The sequence below is a fragment of the Oryctolagus cuniculus genome, chromosome 16 (assembly GCF_964237555.1).
Source record: "Oryctolagus cuniculus chromosome 16, mOryCun1.1, whole genome shotgun sequence".
Taxonomy (NCBI): Eukaryota; Metazoa; Chordata; class Mammalia; order Lagomorpha; family Leporidae; genus Oryctolagus; species Oryctolagus cuniculus.
Genome location: NC_091447.1, coordinates 5,447,161 through 5,465,729, shown reverse-complemented (window position 1 = coordinate 5,465,729; position 18,569 = coordinate 5,447,161). Strand labels below are relative to the sequence as shown.

General features: G+C 48.7%; 1 protein-coding gene and 1 long non-coding RNA gene across 6 annotated transcripts in view; one reads left to right on the top strand and one right to left on the bottom strand.

Annotated features, from left to right (window-relative positions):
* Positions 1–592: 592 nt before the first annotated feature.
* LOC138845894 (uncharacterized) lies at positions 593–10,785 on the bottom strand. 3 transcript variants are annotated; one of them, XR_011383201.1, is made up of 4 exons: positions 10,531–10,778; positions 7,149–7,524; positions 6,916–7,023; positions 593–896 (listed from the first exon to the last, which is right to left on the bottom strand). It is a non-coding gene; the product is annotated as an uncharacterized lncRNA (long non-coding RNA). The 3 variants fall into 3 exon arrangements; XR_011383199.1 differs by having other exon boundaries at positions 6,916–7,524; positions 10,531–10,785; XR_011383200.1 differs by lacking the exon at positions 593–896 and adding an exon at positions 4,347–4,874 and having other exon boundaries at positions 6,916–7,524; positions 10,531–10,785.
* Positions 10,786–12,654: 1,869 nt separating this feature from the next.
* The window catches only part of ETV1 (ETS variant transcription factor 1), a 102,906-nt gene continuing 96,991 nt past the window's right edge, over positions 12,655–18,569 (top strand). The window contains exons 1-4 of one of the 3 annotated variants that reach the window (XM_070059381.1): positions 12,655–12,818; positions 13,314–13,458; positions 14,242–14,329; positions 15,693–15,740. In XM_070059381.1, the coding sequence (XP_069915482.1) occupies positions 13,414–13,458; positions 14,242–14,329; positions 15,693–15,740 (181 nt within the window). In that variant the 5' untranslated portion in view covers positions 12,655–12,818; positions 13,314–13,413. Of the gene's footprint in view, positions 12,819–13,313; positions 13,459–13,710; positions 13,855–14,241; positions 14,330–15,692; positions 15,741–16,094; positions 16,294–18,569 lie in introns of those variants that run through there. The other 2 variants (XM_070059378.1, XM_070059380.1) reach the window with 2 other exon arrangements.

The window sequence follows — 18,569 nt, the reverse complement described above, 5'->3', positions numbered from 1 at the left end:
TCCTGCCTTCAGATCAGCACGGTTCACCGGCTGTGGTGGCCATTGGAGGGTGAACCAACAGCAAAGGAAGACGTTTCTCTCTGTCTCTCTGTCTCTCTCTCTCACTGTCCACTCTGCCTGTAAAAAAAAAAAAAAAAAAAAAAAAAAGAAGGTCGGATCTTACTAGTGAAAAAACTTAGATTTGGATTTGGTGAGGTGGAACCTTATTGTCCCCCACTCCATCCTGGGACTGCTGTCTTTTATGTAGCACAGGATATCTAGATGGGGTCATGGAAGCCCCCCTCAGATTAGATGCTTGGCAGCTCTTCTGTCTATATGTAGTAAACTCAGGCAAACAAGCACACATGCTCTTGACTTGGTGATGGAGGATGTGTGTGTCAAATTCTCTGTGTGTTTCTTAATATGAAAGAAGACCTGCGCAGTTTAGACGTTGGATGAATGGAGGATTGATATGAGGGAATAACATTTTGAACTTCAGCACAATGGGTTTAGTTTCGTTTTAATGAGACGTAGTCTCACCCCAAGATGTTGTCACTAGATGATATTGGAACTTGAAGAGATGATTTCCTTTGCTTCAGCAAAAACATACACATTTTAAAACAGGGTGCACTTATTTATTAGATCCTTCCATAAACAGTCATCGGGTGTTTACTTTATGGCAACCACTCTGCTAGCTGTTGGGGGATATAACTGTGAATAAGAAAATCAGGAAATGCCTCTCTTCCCTGTCTTGTTCATTCTAACTGTGGGAGCAGTTTTCATAGCAAAGAACACCAGATAACTTGTACAGCCTGGAGGGGACTGGACTTTGCGGAACAGAAAAAGGTCTTGTAGTGAGCTTCTACGTTGGTCATTGGTGGTTGCAGCCTCCGTGTCTCCACACCTTCGTGTCATCCCTGTGAAGACAGATTGATCTGTGTGATCAACAGCTTTAGGTGGAAGTAACGCTGGTTCACTCACAGAGAAGGTGGGAAGGAGCTCCATCTTGCACACTGAGAAGCCCAGTCTGTCTGCAGCCTCATGGAGAGACCCACATGGGGAACCGCTGCGGGACACGGCCTCAGTCAACACACACCCCAAGTGAGCTTGGAAGCAGGTGTCCCATTGCAGGCAATGCTAGCCACACGTGACCTAGGAGATACCCTGAGCCACAAACCCCAAAGTTGCTCCTAGATTCTTGAGTCACAGAAACTGCGAGACATGCGTTAATTTAAACTGCTTGATTTTGACGTTGGTGTTAGAGAGATAACTAACTCAATGATAGGTAACTAACACAAATCTTTCTTTACAAACAGTCTGAGAAACAATAACTTGGATTGTTCTGGATCATTGAACAGATATGGAAGGCTTAAGAAAGAATGGACGAGTTAGAGTTGGCTCTATGTGTTGGAAAGTACGGAGAGTAGTTGTGAGGCATGGACAACAAACTAGATGAACTACTGAGTCCTCTTTGTGTTTTCAGACTGAATTGTCTAGAACTCAAGTAGTCATATTTTGCATTACATCAGGAATAACTCAATGACAACAGCTATTAGTAGTAAAGGTCAAGTACTTTCCCTCTCTCTTAACTGATAGCTCTAACTCTTCTGAGAATTCTCAGAAGACTCCAGTGGAGTGGACATGACAACACGTGTAGGTATAGAAACGAATGCTTCTGTTTCAACTCCAAGTGCAAAAATGTTTTTAGGCCTCCTCCATACACACACCTGATGCAATGGATCCTGGATGCCTTTCTGATAATGTGGCCTTCCTCTAATGACTCCAATGGTGTCACGAGGGTCAAATACAAACATTGCCTCACAAAACTAAGACTCTCATCCTTCAAGAACTTATCTTCTGGGGTGGACAATGTTGCTTCCAAATATACTTCTTCAACCAAGGAGTGTTGATATTATCTAGAAATGGGGAGTAATTTCCATTTCCAATCTGAGTGAACGAAGAACAAAAACCTGAGTTTTATTTAGAGCGTGTCATACAGATACAAAGAAGATTTGTAGGTTTCTTTGATGTGCTCACATGAAATGCCTGTAGTCAAAAGGCTATTTTTAAACTTGAGAAGAAATTCAGGACAAAAGGAACATTTTAAATATAAAAGGGAATTCAGGAAGATCACAAAGAAGTGAAATCACTATTACAAAGTTCAAAGACACATTGTTCTTCAAATACCAAGAAGCTGACTTGAATATCATCGGTGACCCTTATTCAGGGGAGACTTTCTAGGGGCTAAGGAAGCAATGGACATGAGGCTGTTCCTTTGGCCTCTTTTCAGAAACTTCTCACTTTTGGACCACTATTATGTTTCGCTTTCGTGGAACTAATTCTCCTGTTGTGCTAGACTTTTTGAACTCAGTAAGGAGATCTTACCAGCAAGATAATTGGCATGCTGGGACAGGCATCAAGTCAGCTGGTCAAAAAACCAGTGAGGAACTCTGATATGTCCATCTCCCGTCTGAACAAGAGACAACCACCCTTCTACGCTTGGGACCATTGGCAAGGAGTCAGGCTGTATCCTGGAATCAGGAGCAATCCAACAATGACCCAGGGTCTTATGGCTCAGTCTCAAGGGCAACAGGTTGATGAGGGCTGACTCAGACAGGAGAGGTCTACTGTTACACCTTACAGGAAAACCATAATGAAAAAGAATGGTGATTTCTATGGAGTATCAATTCTACAACGTTTAAATATATTAGTTCACTTCTTCCGCACAGCAATTTTGGAAGACAGGTTTTATATCCATTACACAGATGGAAAAACTGAGACTGAGATACAGTCTTTTGGCCTGTGTTTACCGCCAGCATTCAAATCCCTGACTGTCTGATGCCAACTCCTTTTTCTGTAACTGCTCTCAACACAGTCAGCTATTAAAAGTAAGAAAAACGGGGACTGCTTTTATAAGGACTCTTGAGGTGAGGCCATCTCATACAAACTCTTCATTTAATAGATTTTTAAAAAGTGAGTGAAAGAGAAAGGTTACATTAGTACAAGCTGTGATTCTGAGTTACATAAAAATACTTCGCTGTTGGTCACATAAATGTTCACTTTCTTAGACATCACAACGTGTTTCTCTGCCAGGAAAGTAAATAAATCTACTCGTTAGAGAAATCTATTTAGCTCAGTGCAGCTTTTAATTTTCTTTCGTAGTTTTCAGGGCAAACTTTTTCTTTTCCAGCTTTATGGAGATATGATTGACAAAAATCATGTAAGGTATACAATATGATGTTTGCTCTACAACCACATGGTGGGAAGATTAGCACAAACTCATTAACATATGCATCATCTCACATAATTATCTCTCTCTCTCTCTCTTTTTTTTTTTTTTTTTTTTTTTTTTTTGTAGTTGTTTTGAGAACTACTTTAAGTACAAACACAAACTTTGCCCTAAAATCTACTTAGAGGGGCAGGGCCTTCTCGTCATCCAGTGACTTTGGGCTGGTTTGTTTTCAGAGCTGCCAATGCATGCAACATTGCTTAGTTCATTTCTTTCCTTTTCTTTTTCTTTCTTTTCTTTTTTTTTTTTTTATTTTTTGACAGGCAGAGTGGATAGTGAGAGAGAGAGACAGAGAGAAAGGTCTTCCTTTACCATTGGTTCACCCTCCAATGGCCTCCATGGCCGGTGTGCTGTGGCCGGCGCACCGCGCTGATCCGATGGCAGGAGCCAGGTACTTATCCTGGTCTCCCATGGGGTGCAGGGCCCAAGCACTTGGGCCATCCTCCACTGCACTCCCTGGCCACAGCAGAGAGCTGGCCTGGAAGAGGAGCAACCGGGACAGAATCTGGCGCCCCGACCGGGACTAGAACCCGGTGTGCTGGTGCCGCAAGGCGGAGGGTTAGCCTAGTGAGCCGTGGCGCCGGCCGCTTAGTTCATTTCTGATATTTGGTTTTTTTTTTTTTTTTTTTTTTTTTTTTTAGACAGGCAGAGTTAGACAGTGAGAGAGAGAGACAGAGAGAAAAATCTTCCTTCCGTTGGTTCACCCCCAAATGGCCGCGATGGCTGGCATGCTGCACCGATCAGAAGCCAGGGGTGAGGTGCTTCTCCTGGTCTCCCACGCGGGTGCAGGGGCCCAAGCATCTGGGGCATCCTCCACTGCCTTCCTGGGCCACAGCAGAGAGCTGGACTGGAAGAGGAGCAGCCGGGACTAGAACCTGGCGCCCATATAGGATGCCGGCACCACAGGCAGAGGATTAACCAAGTGAGCCATGGCTCCAGCCCCCTGATATTTGTTTTGTGCAGAAAGGCAGTTCAGAAGCACTCTGACGAGATGTTCAACATTCACCTTTCAGTCACGCAGCACACGGGGTCCTAAGAGACCAGGAAAAGCTTTTACACAGAGCACCGAGGTAAAGGCCAGCACTGCGGGGCCAAGGGAAAACTCATTCCAGGAAGACCTCACAGAGGAGGTGCACTGGGAAGCAGCCTCCTGCTGATGTCTGATAGTGCTTCAAATGGCCGTAAATCCAACCGTAATTTGGGAGAAAACATGCTCCTTCTCTCTGTCTCTTTTTACAGATTTTTAAAGATAATTTTATTTGAAAGGCAGAGTGACAGAAATGGGTGGGGCGGGAGTAGACAGAGAGATCTTCCAGCTGCTGGTTCGCTCCCCCAAAAAGCCACAACAGCTGGGGCCGGGCCAGGCTGAAATCAGGAGCCTGGAACTCCATCCAGGTCTCCCACATGAGTGGCAGAGGCCCAAGCTCTTGGGCCATCCTCTGCTGCTTTCACAGGCGCATTAGCAGGTGGCTGGATCAGAAGGGGAGAAGCCGGGACTCACACAGGCATGTGAGGCATGTGGGACGCTGCAGCTGCTGCCACCGCCACCCTGAAATGCTGCTTCAATAAGACGTTGGGATCCTTTCTGTCTTCATCATTCACCTGCCTTTTACACAGAAAGGAAACATAGTGACCCCACCTGCATCTCTCACTGCAAATCAGAAAACAATTACAAGAAGCCAAGATTGGGGAGCTCTGTGGATGTTTACTGTTTATTTTGGTGTTGCCAACCACACCTTTCAATTCTGAAAGAAAAGCAAACAGTCCTCTTGGGAAAGTAGGCAGAGGAGTCACCTGCTAACACACCATACACATGGCTGTTTGATACATAAAAATGTCTGATGTCTTTGCAAAGCTCACTTTTTTTTTTTTTTTTTTTTGACAGGCAGAGTGGATAGTGAGAGAGAGAGACAGAGAGAGAAAGGTCTTCCTTTTTCCCGTTGGTTCACCCTCCAATGGCCGATGCGGCCGGTGCACCACGCTGATCCGAAGGCAGGAGCCAGGTGCTTCTCCTGGTCTCCCATGTGGGTGCAGGGCCCAAGCACTTGGGCCATCCTCCACTGCACTCCCTGGCCACAGCAGAGAGCTGGCCTGGAAGAGGGGCAACTGGGACAAAATCCAATGCCCCGACCGGGACTAGAACCGGGTGTGCCAGCACCACAAGGTGGAGGATTAGCCTACTGAGCCGCGGCGCCTGACACAAAGCTCACTCTTATTTAAACTACTGACTTCTCCTTATCTTTAGTGGTTTAAAAAATACAAGTATGGAATATGGATTTTGTAGCAAACAATTTCAGTACCAGAGGAAAAACACAATTGTCTCTGATTTCCCACCTCCAATCAGATGTACCAGAGGCAAATGTACCTTATGATCAAAGACAGATGTAGGGGGCGGGTGCCGTGGCTCACTTGGCTAATCCTCCGTCTGCAGCGTCGGCATCCAATATGGGTGCCCGATTCTAGTCCTAGCTGCTCTTCTTCTAGTCCAGCTGTGGCCCCGGAGGGCATTGGAGGATGGCCCAATTGATTGGGCCCTGCACCTGCGTGGGAGACCGGGAGGAAGTACCTGGCTCCTGGCTTCGGATCAGTGTAGCTCTGGCCGTAGTGGCCATTTGGGGGATTAACCAATGGAAGGAAGACCTTTCTGTCTCTGTTTCTCACTGTCTAACTCTGTCAAATAAGTAAAAAAAAAAAAAAAAAAGACAGATGTAAATTACAGAAAGGACACCAGTGCATGTCCACTTGACACATTTTCTGGTTTCATCCACCCACCATGCACCTATGCGTCCTGAATGCTGTGAATGGAACTATCTAATGTCGTACCCGGACGTCCTTGTCTGTTGGGATCACAGCTTAAATTAGGATCCTGGAAGCAGAAGTGCCAACTGTGCTAGATCCGAGTGGAGACACACACTTTGTTTCCTCTTTGCAGGATAATGAAGAAAGCAGCTAGGGATGAGCATTGCAGATGTCACCTGTGTAGCTAAGACTGTAGTCTGAGGTTAACAGGCAAATGTCTGGTTTTTGATAATCATTACTAGCATGTAACGTGCTGTCTTTTCTAGTAAACACAAGAGACTGCTGGGAATGGTATGAAAGCCACACTTTGGTTGGGGCTGGCTCTGTGGTGTGGCGGGTGAAGCCACTGCCTGCAACGCCAGCATCCCATATGAGAACTGGTTCTGGTCGCAGCTGCTCCACTTCTGATCCAGCTCCCCATTAATGTGCCTGGGAAATCAGCAGAAGAGGGCCCCTACCATCTATGTGGGATGGAACTCCAGGCTCCTGACTTCAGCCTGGCCCAGCCCTGGCTGTTATAGCCGTTTGAGGAGTAAACCAGATGATGGAAAATTCTCTCTCTCTCTCTCTCCCCCACTCTGTCTTCTTTGTTTCTGTAACTCTGCCTTCCAAATAAAGAAGTAAATCTTGGTGGGGGGAAAAAAGCTATACCTTCCATGCCATTCTTTTGATCATAAACTTTTATATTTATAGGTAAGTACAGTATTGATAAAAGAAAAACAATGTATATAAACTATATATATATAAGCTATATATAAACTATATAAGCTATATATATAAGCTATATATGTGATATATATATATAAACTATATATATGATATATATGTATGACATATATATATCATACCTTGGCCCCACATGTTGAAAACTGGTTCTTGGAAGATTGGATCTTAGGTATCCCAACGCTTTGTGGCCCTCCAAAGGATGACAGGACACGAACACATGCACAGTGTAACTGTAATATTGAAATGTAAGGGGATGAAGGTGATCAGAGAGTTTTCAAAGTCTAGAAAAGCCCCTTGGGGCAAACAGTTAAGAAACGTTGAGAATGTGCCTACTGTATACACATAAAACGCATACTATGTTTTCCTCTCTGCCAGCAGGATGTGTGACACCATGTATGCCATCTCCAGCTCTCTCCACTTCAGAAGGGAGCTTCCCCACACACAGAGGCTGGTGCTGCAGATCATCACAGGGTGCAGGGTCCAGCATCAGCAGGATGATGGGGAGTGGGGAATGAGGAGCACCAGTGGACGGCTGCTCTGTGAGATTTCAGGCCCAGCGCTCCCACAGCCTCTGATTTTTCAAGCCACACTGGAAGCCTGGATTTACAAGTTGATTGATGGTGATCTGGGCACTCCAGGCTCAACACCACGGGGGTGCAGGCAAACAAGTCTACACCAGCACATGCTGCAGGTGTCCCCTTGGACTTCTGGTGGAATCCAAACCAGCTTTTCTAAAACAAAAAGAAAAAGAAAAAGAAAAAGAAATGTTGAGAGACCAAGTACAGCAAAAGCTCCCACCAGAGAACGTCCACGCGACATGCCTCCTGCAGGCTCCTCCGGCCACCTTAGTCAGAAACTTAATGGAGCCACTCAGGAATATAATTCTTTTATTTATTTATTTATTTTTTGACAGGCAGAGTTAGACAGTGAGAGAGAGACAAAGAAAGATCTTCCTTCCGTTGGTTCACCCCCCAAATGACCGCTCTGGCCAGAGCTGCGCCGATCCCAAGCCAGGAGCCAGGTGCTTCCTCCTGGTCTCTCATGCGGGTGCAGGGTCCAAGCACTTGGGCCATCCTCCACTGCACTCCCGGGCCACAGCAGAGAGCTGGACAGGAAGAGGAGCAACCGGGACAGAATCCGGTGCCCCGACCAGGACTAGAACCTGGGGTGCCGGGGCCGCAGGCGGAGGATTAGCCTAGTGAGCCGCGGCACCAGCCAAGAATATAATTCTGACAAAGGGGTCCGGCATCTAAACTCTGAGAACCAGGGAAAGAATATTTTTGAACAGCTGCAGAATCATAATTGAATTCCAAAGTATGAAAGGATCATGCTTGTGCATTCTTCACACCGTCCTCCTAATGGTGGGTACAGAAGTTGCTTCTAAGTTTTTTCCCTTGTGGTGGGCAGTAGACGCCACCCGGGAAAGCCTGACTGAAATCCTGTTCTGCTGCGGATGCACACATGGGAGGCAGCTCATGTGCCTGGGTCCCAGCCAGCCTTGTAGGAGACCCAGATTGAGTTCCAAGCACCTGGCTTTGACCGTGCCCAGCCCTGGATGTTGTGGGCATTTGGGAAACAAACCGGTGAATGAAGGATCTCTGTCTTCTTGTAAAAAAAAAAAAACTAAAATAAGTTTTTCCCTCTATAACTTCTTCTTCTCTCTCTCTTTCTCTCTTTTTTTTTTTGGGGGGGGGGACAGGCAGAGTGGACAGCGAGAGACAGAGAGAAAGGTCTTCCTTTTCTGTTGGTTCACTCTCCAATGGCCGCCCCGGCCGGTGCGCTGCGGCCGGCGCATCGCGCTGATCTGAAGCAAGGAGCCAGGTGCTTCTCCTGGTCTCCCATGCGGGTGCAGGGCCCAAGCACTTGGGCCATCCTCCACTGCACTCCCTGGCCACAGCAGAGAGCTGGCCTGGAAGAGGGGCAACCGGGACAGAATCCGGCACCCCAACCGGGACTAGAACCCAGTGTGTGGAGGATTAGCCTATTGAGCCATGGCGCCAGCCCCTCTACAACTTCTTCAGTAAGTATCCTTATAAATCATTGCTTCAGTTTTTTCAGGATCGATTTCCTGAATCAGAATGGCCCAATTTTGAATCAGGAATATTAGCTTCAATTTCAGGGTCTTATAGAGATTGTACATTTTGGAATCTAGTTGGCGCAGTAAACTCATTTCAAAGTCACATAGCAACCACCAATACACAAGCCCTCAAATTCTAACCTCCAAGTCTCTGGATATTAGAAACTTTTTCTCCATGGGGTGGGTTAAAACTTCTAGGGCAGTTAAGAATTATTTTTAATCCTGCATTTATAAACCATTTGCGTTTGCTCTACCACTGGGAGTTTACAGGTGCTCAGCAGTACTATGTTTTCCATTGGAATTATTCTCACTTATTCACTTCCTTGGCCCATTTTGCTAGTGAAGGGGCTGTTTCTCTAAGCTATTTGTTGCCACTGTGCCCCAACCAAGCCTTTACGATTTGACAAAGTATTTTAATAAATTATTAAGTGACTGCTTCCCTTAATCATCAACCAAATTTTGAAGAAACTTCACTTGACATGAATCACATGAAGCATGGGAAACAAGTAGTACCACATTTGTTATAAAATCCCTTTTTAATCTGCTTTGAGAAAGTCATTTCATTGAATACGTATTTTCTATACAACACGGTGATAAGGGCAGAACACCCACCAGGACTATTTTACTAAACAGCCAGGAACTATAAAGATTCAAGTGACTTTAGATGCACACCTCACAAATTTCCAAACTCAAACACAGACTTGTGGCTGGCACTGTGGTGTAATGGGTTAGGCCATGGCTTGCAGAGCTGGCATCTCATACGGACACCGGTTTGGATCCCAGCTGCTCCTCTTCCCATCCAGCTCCCTGCTAATGGCCTGGAAGAGCAGCAGAAGATGGCCCAAGTATCTTGGCCCCTGCATCCACGTGGGAGACCCGGGTGCAGCTCCTGGCTTTGGTGTGGCCTAGCCCTGGCCTCCTGAGCCTTTTGGGGAATGAACCAGTGGATGGAAGCTCTGTCTCTCTGTAACTCTCCCCCTCAAATATATATATATATATATATATATATATATATATATATATTTAAAAAGCCTCTCAAATAAATGAAAAACAATTAATAAATTATTTTATTGTAAATAAATAAAAATAAATCTTTAAAAAAATGAACTTTGTGGAAGACAGTGGTGGTGGTGGGGTTCTCGTTAATACTCTCATTTATCAAAAACCCAAGCAGGAGTCAGGGATGGTCACGGCCTCTGTTCTACGCCCAAAAAAGCTGCCAAGGCCACATTTTACACTCAGGAGGGGCCTGGAAGCCACGAGGCCGGGCTTTACCAGGCGCTCTGCGGGGCAGGGGATGCCTAGGGACACCTCCACTAAAGCTGCCAGGATCCCAGCCCGGAGCCTCTGCCCGGGACCATGCCGGACCGCGGGGAAGACAGGGAGGGGAGGGGCGGGACGGCACGTGCACCGTGTGTGTGTGTGTGGTTGCTTCCGTCTCAAGATGTTGCATTTTCTGCTTAAAAAAAACAAAAACAAAAACTGAGCAGGAGAAAGCCCCTGCCAAAGGCCGTGAGGACCCGAGCGGGAACAGATGTGAGTTCCTCCGCAGAGCGCGGAAGGCGCCGGGCTGGGACCCCCCGAGGAGCCCCCTGCAAGGCCCCCGGTGTCGGAAGGCGGACCTGAGGGTCTCAGGCCGCGACCCCACGCTCGCCCCCACCTGGGCGCGCTCGGCTTCTGTGGTCGCGCGGAATCGCCCCCTCCGAGGTGAATTTCCGACTTGATTTTTCTCCGCTCTCTTTGTAACTTCCACATCCGGAGCGTCTTTTTCCCTTCCTCATCGAAGGTTTGTGGCGGGGCCGGGACAAAGAGGAGGCTGCTCAGCGCGCGCGCGCACACACACACACACACACACACACACATACAAAAGTTCTGTGGTTTGGGAAACTTGGGCCTCGGTGGTGTCACTTCCCGCGGCCTTGCCACGCCCCCGGCCACGTGACGCCGAAGGGCCGGGATTTTTGTGAATGGAGCTGAGCGGCGGCTGCGGCGGGGCGGGGCGGAGGGAGGGCTCCGCCTCCTTCCCCGAAGTGGCCAATCCCGTGCCGGAGCGCTGCGGGGTCAGCAGTCAACAACAATGGGCTTCGAAGCCACGGTTCGGGATTGGCCGCGGGGAGACGCTCGCGGGCGCCGCGCAAGAAGCCCCGCCCCCTCGAGGGGCGGGGGAGGAGGAATTGGGTCCTTGCTGGGCTCCGGCCGCCGGGGTCTCGGCAAGTGGGTGCAGCGTGTGCGCGCGCCCCCCACTCCGCAGACCGCACCACGAGGCTCCCCACGGCAGCCCCAAGCCCAGCTTCTCCGGCAGTTCCCGCTCAAACTGCGGGCGGGTGCGCTCCTGCGTGACTGACGTCTCCACCCGCTCCCGTCCACCCCGCCCGTGCGCCCACTCCCCATTTCAGAGCGCGCACCCGGCGCCCGGTGGCGGCCTGGGCACCGCACGTGGACTTCCACCCCCGGGACCGCGGCTTTCTAAGCGGCCCTTTGCCGCCCCCATGCTGGGGCTTTGGGACCAGGGGCTAGGAGAGAGGCGGCCTCGCTCCCTGCCCTGACGTCACGTGGGCCCTCGCCCGCCTTCCACCCCATGGCTGGATCGCGTGGGCCCCTGGACGCGCGGGACCCGGCCCTCGTGGCCAAGTGGCAGCCGTGATGCGTGGGAAGTGCCTCTCCCCCGTGTCCACGGGGGGACGGGGTGGTCGCACCCCGACTGCCCACGTGGGGACGGGTAGACGCGCCCCTGACTGTCCACGCGGTGAAGGGTGGGCGCGCCCCTGTCTTCCCACGCGGGGACGGGTGTATGCGCCCCTGATTTCCCACGCGGGGACAGGTGGACGCGCCCCTGACTGCCCATAGGGGGACATGTGGGCGCATCCCGACTGCCCACGCGGGGAAGAGTGGACGCGGCCTTGACTTCCCACGCGGGGACGGGTGGACGCGCCCCTGTCCGTGCCCACGAGGGGACTGGTGGGCGCGCCCCTTCCTGTGCCCACAGGGCGACGTGTGGACGCGCCCCTGATTGCTCATGCGGGGACGGGTGGACAAGGCCTTGACTTCCCACGTGGGGACGGGTGGACCGCCCCTAACCGCCCACGCAGGGACGGGGTGGATGCGACCCTGGGGGGCATGTGGGCGCACCCCGACTGCCCACGCGGGGAAGGGTAGACGCGGCCTTGACTTCCCACGCGGGGACGGGTGGACGCGCCCATGAATGCCTATGGGGGTGGACGGGTGGGCGCTCCCCTGCCTGTGCCCACGCGGGGACGGATGGACGCGCCCCTGTCTGTGCCTACGCGGGTACGGGGTGGGCGCCCCCCTGACTGCCCACCCGGGGAAGGGTGGGCTCGCCCCTGCCTGTGCCTACGGGGGCACCGGGAGGACGCTCCTCGCCCTCTGCCCACGCGCGGACGGCCTTGACGTTCACGCTCCGGGATGTCGCTGCCCGCGCAGCCGGTCCTCTGCCTGATCCGCGCTCACGCGTTCCCTCTCCAGTCCCACGGACGGCTCTCGCTGCAGTCAGCCACGGTGCGGGGCGGCGGGAGCTGCCGGGGACCTTGGGTTGGCGGCCGGCGAGCGAGGCGGGCGCGCGTGGCGGGGCGGACGGCGCCTGGGCGTCCACGCCTGAGCCGCGCCGCGTGCCCGCAGCCCCGAGCCGCCGCGTCCGGGCTGCAGAGAGCCGAGCTCCCTAGCGCCTGCGGGGACCGGGGGGCCGGCGAGCCGCCTGATTGACAGCCCGACATCCGACCGCGGGGAAGGCGCCCGCGGAGCCAATGGGCGGCGGCGCTCGCTCCGCCTGGATGGGAGGCCCCTGGAGGAGAAGTGGCGGAGAAGCCCCCGAGGCGCGCTCCGTCACTGGCGCCTCCGGCGTGCGCCGGGCAGCAGTTGGGCGCGCCTGGCCCGCCATCCCCGTGCCCGGAGAGGGCTCGTGCGCGGCTGCTCGCCGGGCGCGGCCTCCAGGTGGGTCCGCTCCCGCAACTTTCCGTGCGCCCGGTACCTGCGCGGCTATGCGGTGCGCGCCGAGCCCTCACGGCGCAGAGCCGCCTGCGCCGCCCCAGTCCCGTTAGGTGCCCGGTGACTCGCGAGGGTCGCCATTGCCACTTTTTTTTTTTTTTTTTTTTTGCAAATCGGAGCTGACCCCCCACTCCCCATCCCCCGGTCCCCGGGGAGGGGTACCCCGACCGCGCAGGAAACACGCCACGAGTGTGGACCGAAACGCTTGGGTCCCTCCGCTTGGGTTGTTTTGTTTTGTTTTGGGCTAGGATCGAAAGCACGCAAATTGCCAGGTCCTGCGCGGGGATCCAGGTGGAAGGGGGCGGTGCAGGGAGGGAGGGATCTGTTTTGTGAATGGGGAACCGGCGGAGGATCATTAGCCATGCAAATTCAGGAGCTTCATTCATGCTTTTTTTTTTTTTTTGAAAGCCTAAAAGCCATCTTGTTCCCCTCCCCTTCCAGGCTGATACAAGTCCAGATCCCCAGGAAAGCTGCCCCGGCTCCATGCTGGAAATATAAGAACACCGCGCGCGCTGGGGAGTGGCGAGCGAGCGGCCGCAGCATGGACGCGTTCCACGACCAGCAAGTGCCTTACGTGGTCCCCGGCGTGAGTGGAGCGGGTCCCTGGGCCGCCGCTTTATACACGCGACTCGCGGGGGCGGGGAGCGCGGGCGCGGGCGCGGAGCGCGGGGCCAGGGCGCAGCCACTTGGGCCGCTCCTTGGCCGCTGCACGGCGCCGGCTGGGACATGAGCTCGCCTCTCCGGGACGCGGCCCAGGCACAGCTCTGTTTCTGGGGCCCCCTCCCCCCTCCCAGCCCCACACCCCACTTCTCCTCCCCCCACCCCCACCGCCTTCTCCTCCTTTTCTTTTCTAATGAAAGCGCTCCCAGATGAGTGGACGACTGGAGAGGCGGGGGCCGCAGCTGCTGCTGCAGCTAGCAAAGTTTCTGGCTGGGTTTGCCACTTGAAAAGAATGAAGTTGAGCCCAAGGCTGCTACTTGGGGTTCACATCTCCTCTCCTACTTGTTTTCCCTCTCTTTCTCTCTCTCAAGCCTCTCTCTTGGCTCTTGGGGGGCGCAGGGTGGGGGCTGCACAATGCATTGCATTGCAAACTAGCGTTGACCCAGCCAAGAGCAAGGAGTTTAAAGTGTTGCCGCTTAACGGTTGTTTTGATGTTGACATGTGAATATGCCACTGATGAGCTGAGCCTGAGGATCCGGTTCTCAACACGAGCTCCCCCGCCGGCTCTCTGCCACCAAGGGCTTCACTGTTTGTTCAGGGAGAGGCCCCCGCTAGACCCGGGTGGTGCACGCGTGCGTGCTTGCGTCCTGGGAGTGTGTGACAGCTGAGGTTTACCTACTCTTAAAGGATTTCGTCTTTCCCTTTGTAGAGTCAGCGTGGGAGAACTTGTCACGAGAAACCAACGAATGTCAGGAAGAGAAAATTCATTCACAGAGATCTGGCTCATGACTCAGAAGGTGAGGTTTGCGCTGTATCCCCCCCCCCTTTTTTTTAACCTGTCACATGCACCTGCACGAAGAACCAGTCTTCGCCTAGAAGGATAAAACTTTGAAATGACTGAACTTCACCGAGACTTTTTCCCTTGGAGCGAGTGACATAATGGACAAGTTTGCTTTGGGGAAGATTTTATGGTCCTGTCAAACTAATCAAAGAAGGAAATAAAAACTTAAACAGTGGCATCCTTCTTCTCATCCCTCCTCTCTGTTTAAATGCCCTGTTCCTAAGACATAGGACTTGTCCTACATACTAACAGTTTTAACATACACAGCATGGTAGCACCCAGCCAGGCAGCTTTGAGTTTAGGACAAGTTAGGTGACACAGATGATGCTGTGAACCTCCTCTCCTCTGCTAGCTCAGTCCACGGACTGTTAGCAAACTTGTCAAGGCTGAGTTCAAGGGTGGCATTGTGAAGTCTTTAGGTCTTGCTTCTAGGCCTTAAATTGTTCCCTGAATCACATGTGAGCCCTAATTAATGATTGTAATGCTATTTGACAAATTAGCTCGCACACTCTCTTTTAGGAGCTGTTGGTAGGAGATTAGTATAGTATACATTCTTTCAGCCATATGAGAGTATTCATAGGAAACTCAAAAATACTTGGATTTCATTATCAAAGTTTAGTTTGCAATTTAAATGAGGTGCACGGAATTCTGAAACTTCCTTACATCTTCCTATTTATTGCCACCTCCTTCCTCCCCTTCCCACCGTGGCTGAACACACCGTTTTGGACTGGGTCCTAGAATAGGGCCAGGGAACGGTTGGTCTGTCTTTGACTCGTAAACCTGTGAAAGCAGAAATTCTTCTCTAAAACTTAGATTTCTAGGGGCCCCTCTGAGTTCTGAGGCATTCAGTCGGAAAACATGCAGCTGCTGCTACATCTTGTAGTTGACATTCAGAAAATACAAATCAAACGCACCTCAGCCTAGCCCATGTTTCCCTTACTACTGATTTCACCAGGAGTTGACTGTATTTTAGAAAGAGTACTGTGAATAGACACACCTTCAACTCACCTTTTTGGATCCTCATATGTGTGTGGTGTTTGCCGTCTTTGCGCTTTTAAGTAAGCTATTTGTTAGAAAAGAAAAAAGATTGTACTGTTTGGTTGACTAAAACACTTTCTTAAAGTGTTAGCAGCCATCAAAAGTAGGCAAGATTATTATTAAGACGCTTAGGCTGTGAATTCTATTTTCTTTTTCTGTCAATTCCTTCTCCCCAAATTAAATTGATATTTCCTTTCAGCTTCAGGACAGACAGTTCCATAAAATGAAGCCCAAAGATTAGCAAATCTGATGTTTATATCTTTGGCTTTTTTTTTTTTTAGAACTCTTTCAAGATCTCAGTCAATTACAGGAAACATGGCTTGCAGAAGGTAAGGCAAAAAAAAATTGCTTTAAAACGAGGGGGCGGGGGAGCTGGTTGGGGGGAGAAGCAACTCTGGAAGAGGAAAAAAAAAAAAGTCCTGAACTTGCTGTCTTAATGTTGAGCCCAATTAATTGAGCTCTACAAGAGCCACCTCGTGTGTCATGCATATATTACAGCTTCTGACGAGTTTGTCTTTGGGGACTCTGGGGCTGCACTACCCAGTGTCATCACAAATTACCAGGAGAAATTGCTTCCAGCTCACAATCACATCTGCTTTTGGCAAGAACTAATGCACCAAGACTTCAAGTTCTGAGCCTCTGTTCGGATTTTAATTGCAATTGATCAGGTTTATATTATTGTACCTCGAGAGACCTCCCAGAGCCAGAACCGGCTGCCTAGCTGGCTGTTGCCTTTGGAGCAGCGCATGTCATTATTTGGCGATCTGGTGGAGGTCTTTTCTGATGGCAGAAATTAGTTTCTCTGGGTTCATCAGGACGGGATGCTTCAAGATTTAAGTGCCAGTGTCTTTTTTCCACCGTGTTCCCAGCACAGAACGCTAGGTGTGTACCCAATACTTAGGAAATCTGTGGGTTTAAAGGTAAATCTTCCGGGAGGGATTTGAGGATTTAAGCAATGTTTTCTGTGTATTACTATGCATGTGATGTTTGTTGAAATTGACCTTTGTTACATTGTCACTTTGGTACTTTTTTTTTTTTTTATATAGCAGAGACTTTCAACAGGGGTTGCTTTTATGTTGGATTATTTGTTGATAAAATGTTGCGGTGCAATCCATTGTATCTTTGATTGTGTGCAACTTTATTTATAGGAACAATGAGGCATGGCTTTAGTAAAGCTTCATACAACTTCAGAAATAGCTAATGCTGAGGGAATTCTGTCGGCATTCAGAATTTGAAATTTTTCTTTGGGATTTGGCATAATGTGAAATATTAATTTTATGTGTCTTGTAGGAAAGGCAAGAAGGAAATTATAAATACCTAAGCATTGAGTATAAGTGTGTTACTTGTGTGTTCACATTATATGGGAAATATGCACATTTTTGGAAGAGATCATTAGAATGGTGAAAAAGGAGAGAGAGGGGGAAATGAAACTAAGGGTTGCTGGAGCTACTTTGGGGTGGGCTGATGTGTTTTATCAGGTGGTCTTGTGCACAGTTGAGCAAGTTGCTCTTAGCATGAAAATAAGTTTCTTTGTTTTGCTGATATTCTAGTTCTTCAAAGAGCTTTTGCAATCTTTGTGAATCTTGCAAGTTAAGTAGCTTTCTTAATAGTCCTTTGAAAGGGTGATTGTGTTTGTATATTAATGAAAGGTAAGTATTAATGACAGTTTTAGTTCTATTTAAAGGTCATTTGGCGTCTCTCTGTACATGAAACTTACTGAAGTAAATCACTCATTACTGCAATGTAAGCCATATACTCAAACCCAACTTTTTCAGGAAAATTTGCCCAGAGGTTGTTGTATTAACTTCTATCTTTCAGTTTTGCGAAGCTGAAGGTTGTGAGGAAGGTTCATTCCTGGAGGAATTTATTTGCTTATCCAAAATAATTTCAAATACATATTTTAATTGTTCTGGAAGGTTTGCGGCTTCTTAGGATGTTTAAATCTCATTGATTCCAAGGCAGTAACTTGCTGGCAGATTTTGAATGTGCATAGCAACTCTGTTCTTGGAATTTTAAAATGTGGAATCTGTGACAGACTCTTAGCATTTTATAATCAGTTTCAGTATTTTTTTTTTTTACTTTGACTTGTTTTGTGTGTTACAGAGCAGATAAGTGATTTGAATAATTTATCTGAGTTTATTTTATAAAACTCTGCATGAAATTTTCTTACCCATGATTATTAACCTACCTATAAGCTATATCTGAGGATTGAGTTTTCCATGCAACAAACTTAGAAAATGACCAATAATTTCAGAGAAGCATGGAATTTTACTTTAAAAAGCATTAATAAGTTTAATTAAATCCAGGAATTAATTGTGACTGTTCTATGGAATACCCAGGTGGGCAGCTATTTACAAAACATGGATAGGATTGCATTTTAGAGTAATTTAAACATTTTTAGAATAGTTTTCACAAATTTAACCAATCTTTATGTAAGCACAAAGTTTTTAATGTGAATTTGAAAATTTCTCCTAGGGAGAAAAGAAATTTTATTTTATTTTTTTACTGTTTGTTAATGGGCTCAGCATTTATTTTTGTTTTTTGCAATTAAATATAATTATATCATTTTGCATTAATGTTTCAATTTGACTCACCCCATGTCTTGAATAATACTAGATAAAAAGAGTTCCCCACATTAACCTAGTTTATTTGTAGTTAGATTTGTAATTAAAACATTGCCTGACTGGCAGACTTTGCCCTGTTTACATATTTCTTTCCATGATGTTCCCCAGCCAAGAAAGGACTGGAATTTTAAGGAATCTTGTCCCTTTTGAGAAAGATCTTTGCACTTAACCCAGTGTCTCTCATGAGTCAGAACGCCACTGGGACGCTAACCAGCTCTAAACATCTTATTTAAGTTAGTCATAAGATAATCATGTTTTTAAGAAATGATCAACATCTTAAATACTTAAATACTTGGAGATGATATATCTTAGCATGTTTAGTTTGTTTTTTCCTTGTAAGAATTTTTGCAAATTAGGCTCAGTGTGCAACATGTGGATTAGCCATGAGTAAATTATTATGGATTGTGAAATGTGTTTTATCTCTAAGGGGTTGTTGGGATAGATAAGGCAGGACTGAGCGTGGGGAAGGAACCCATATTTTCAACTCAATCGAGTCTCTATAAATGTACTTTGCATTCTTCCCAATATTTGTCT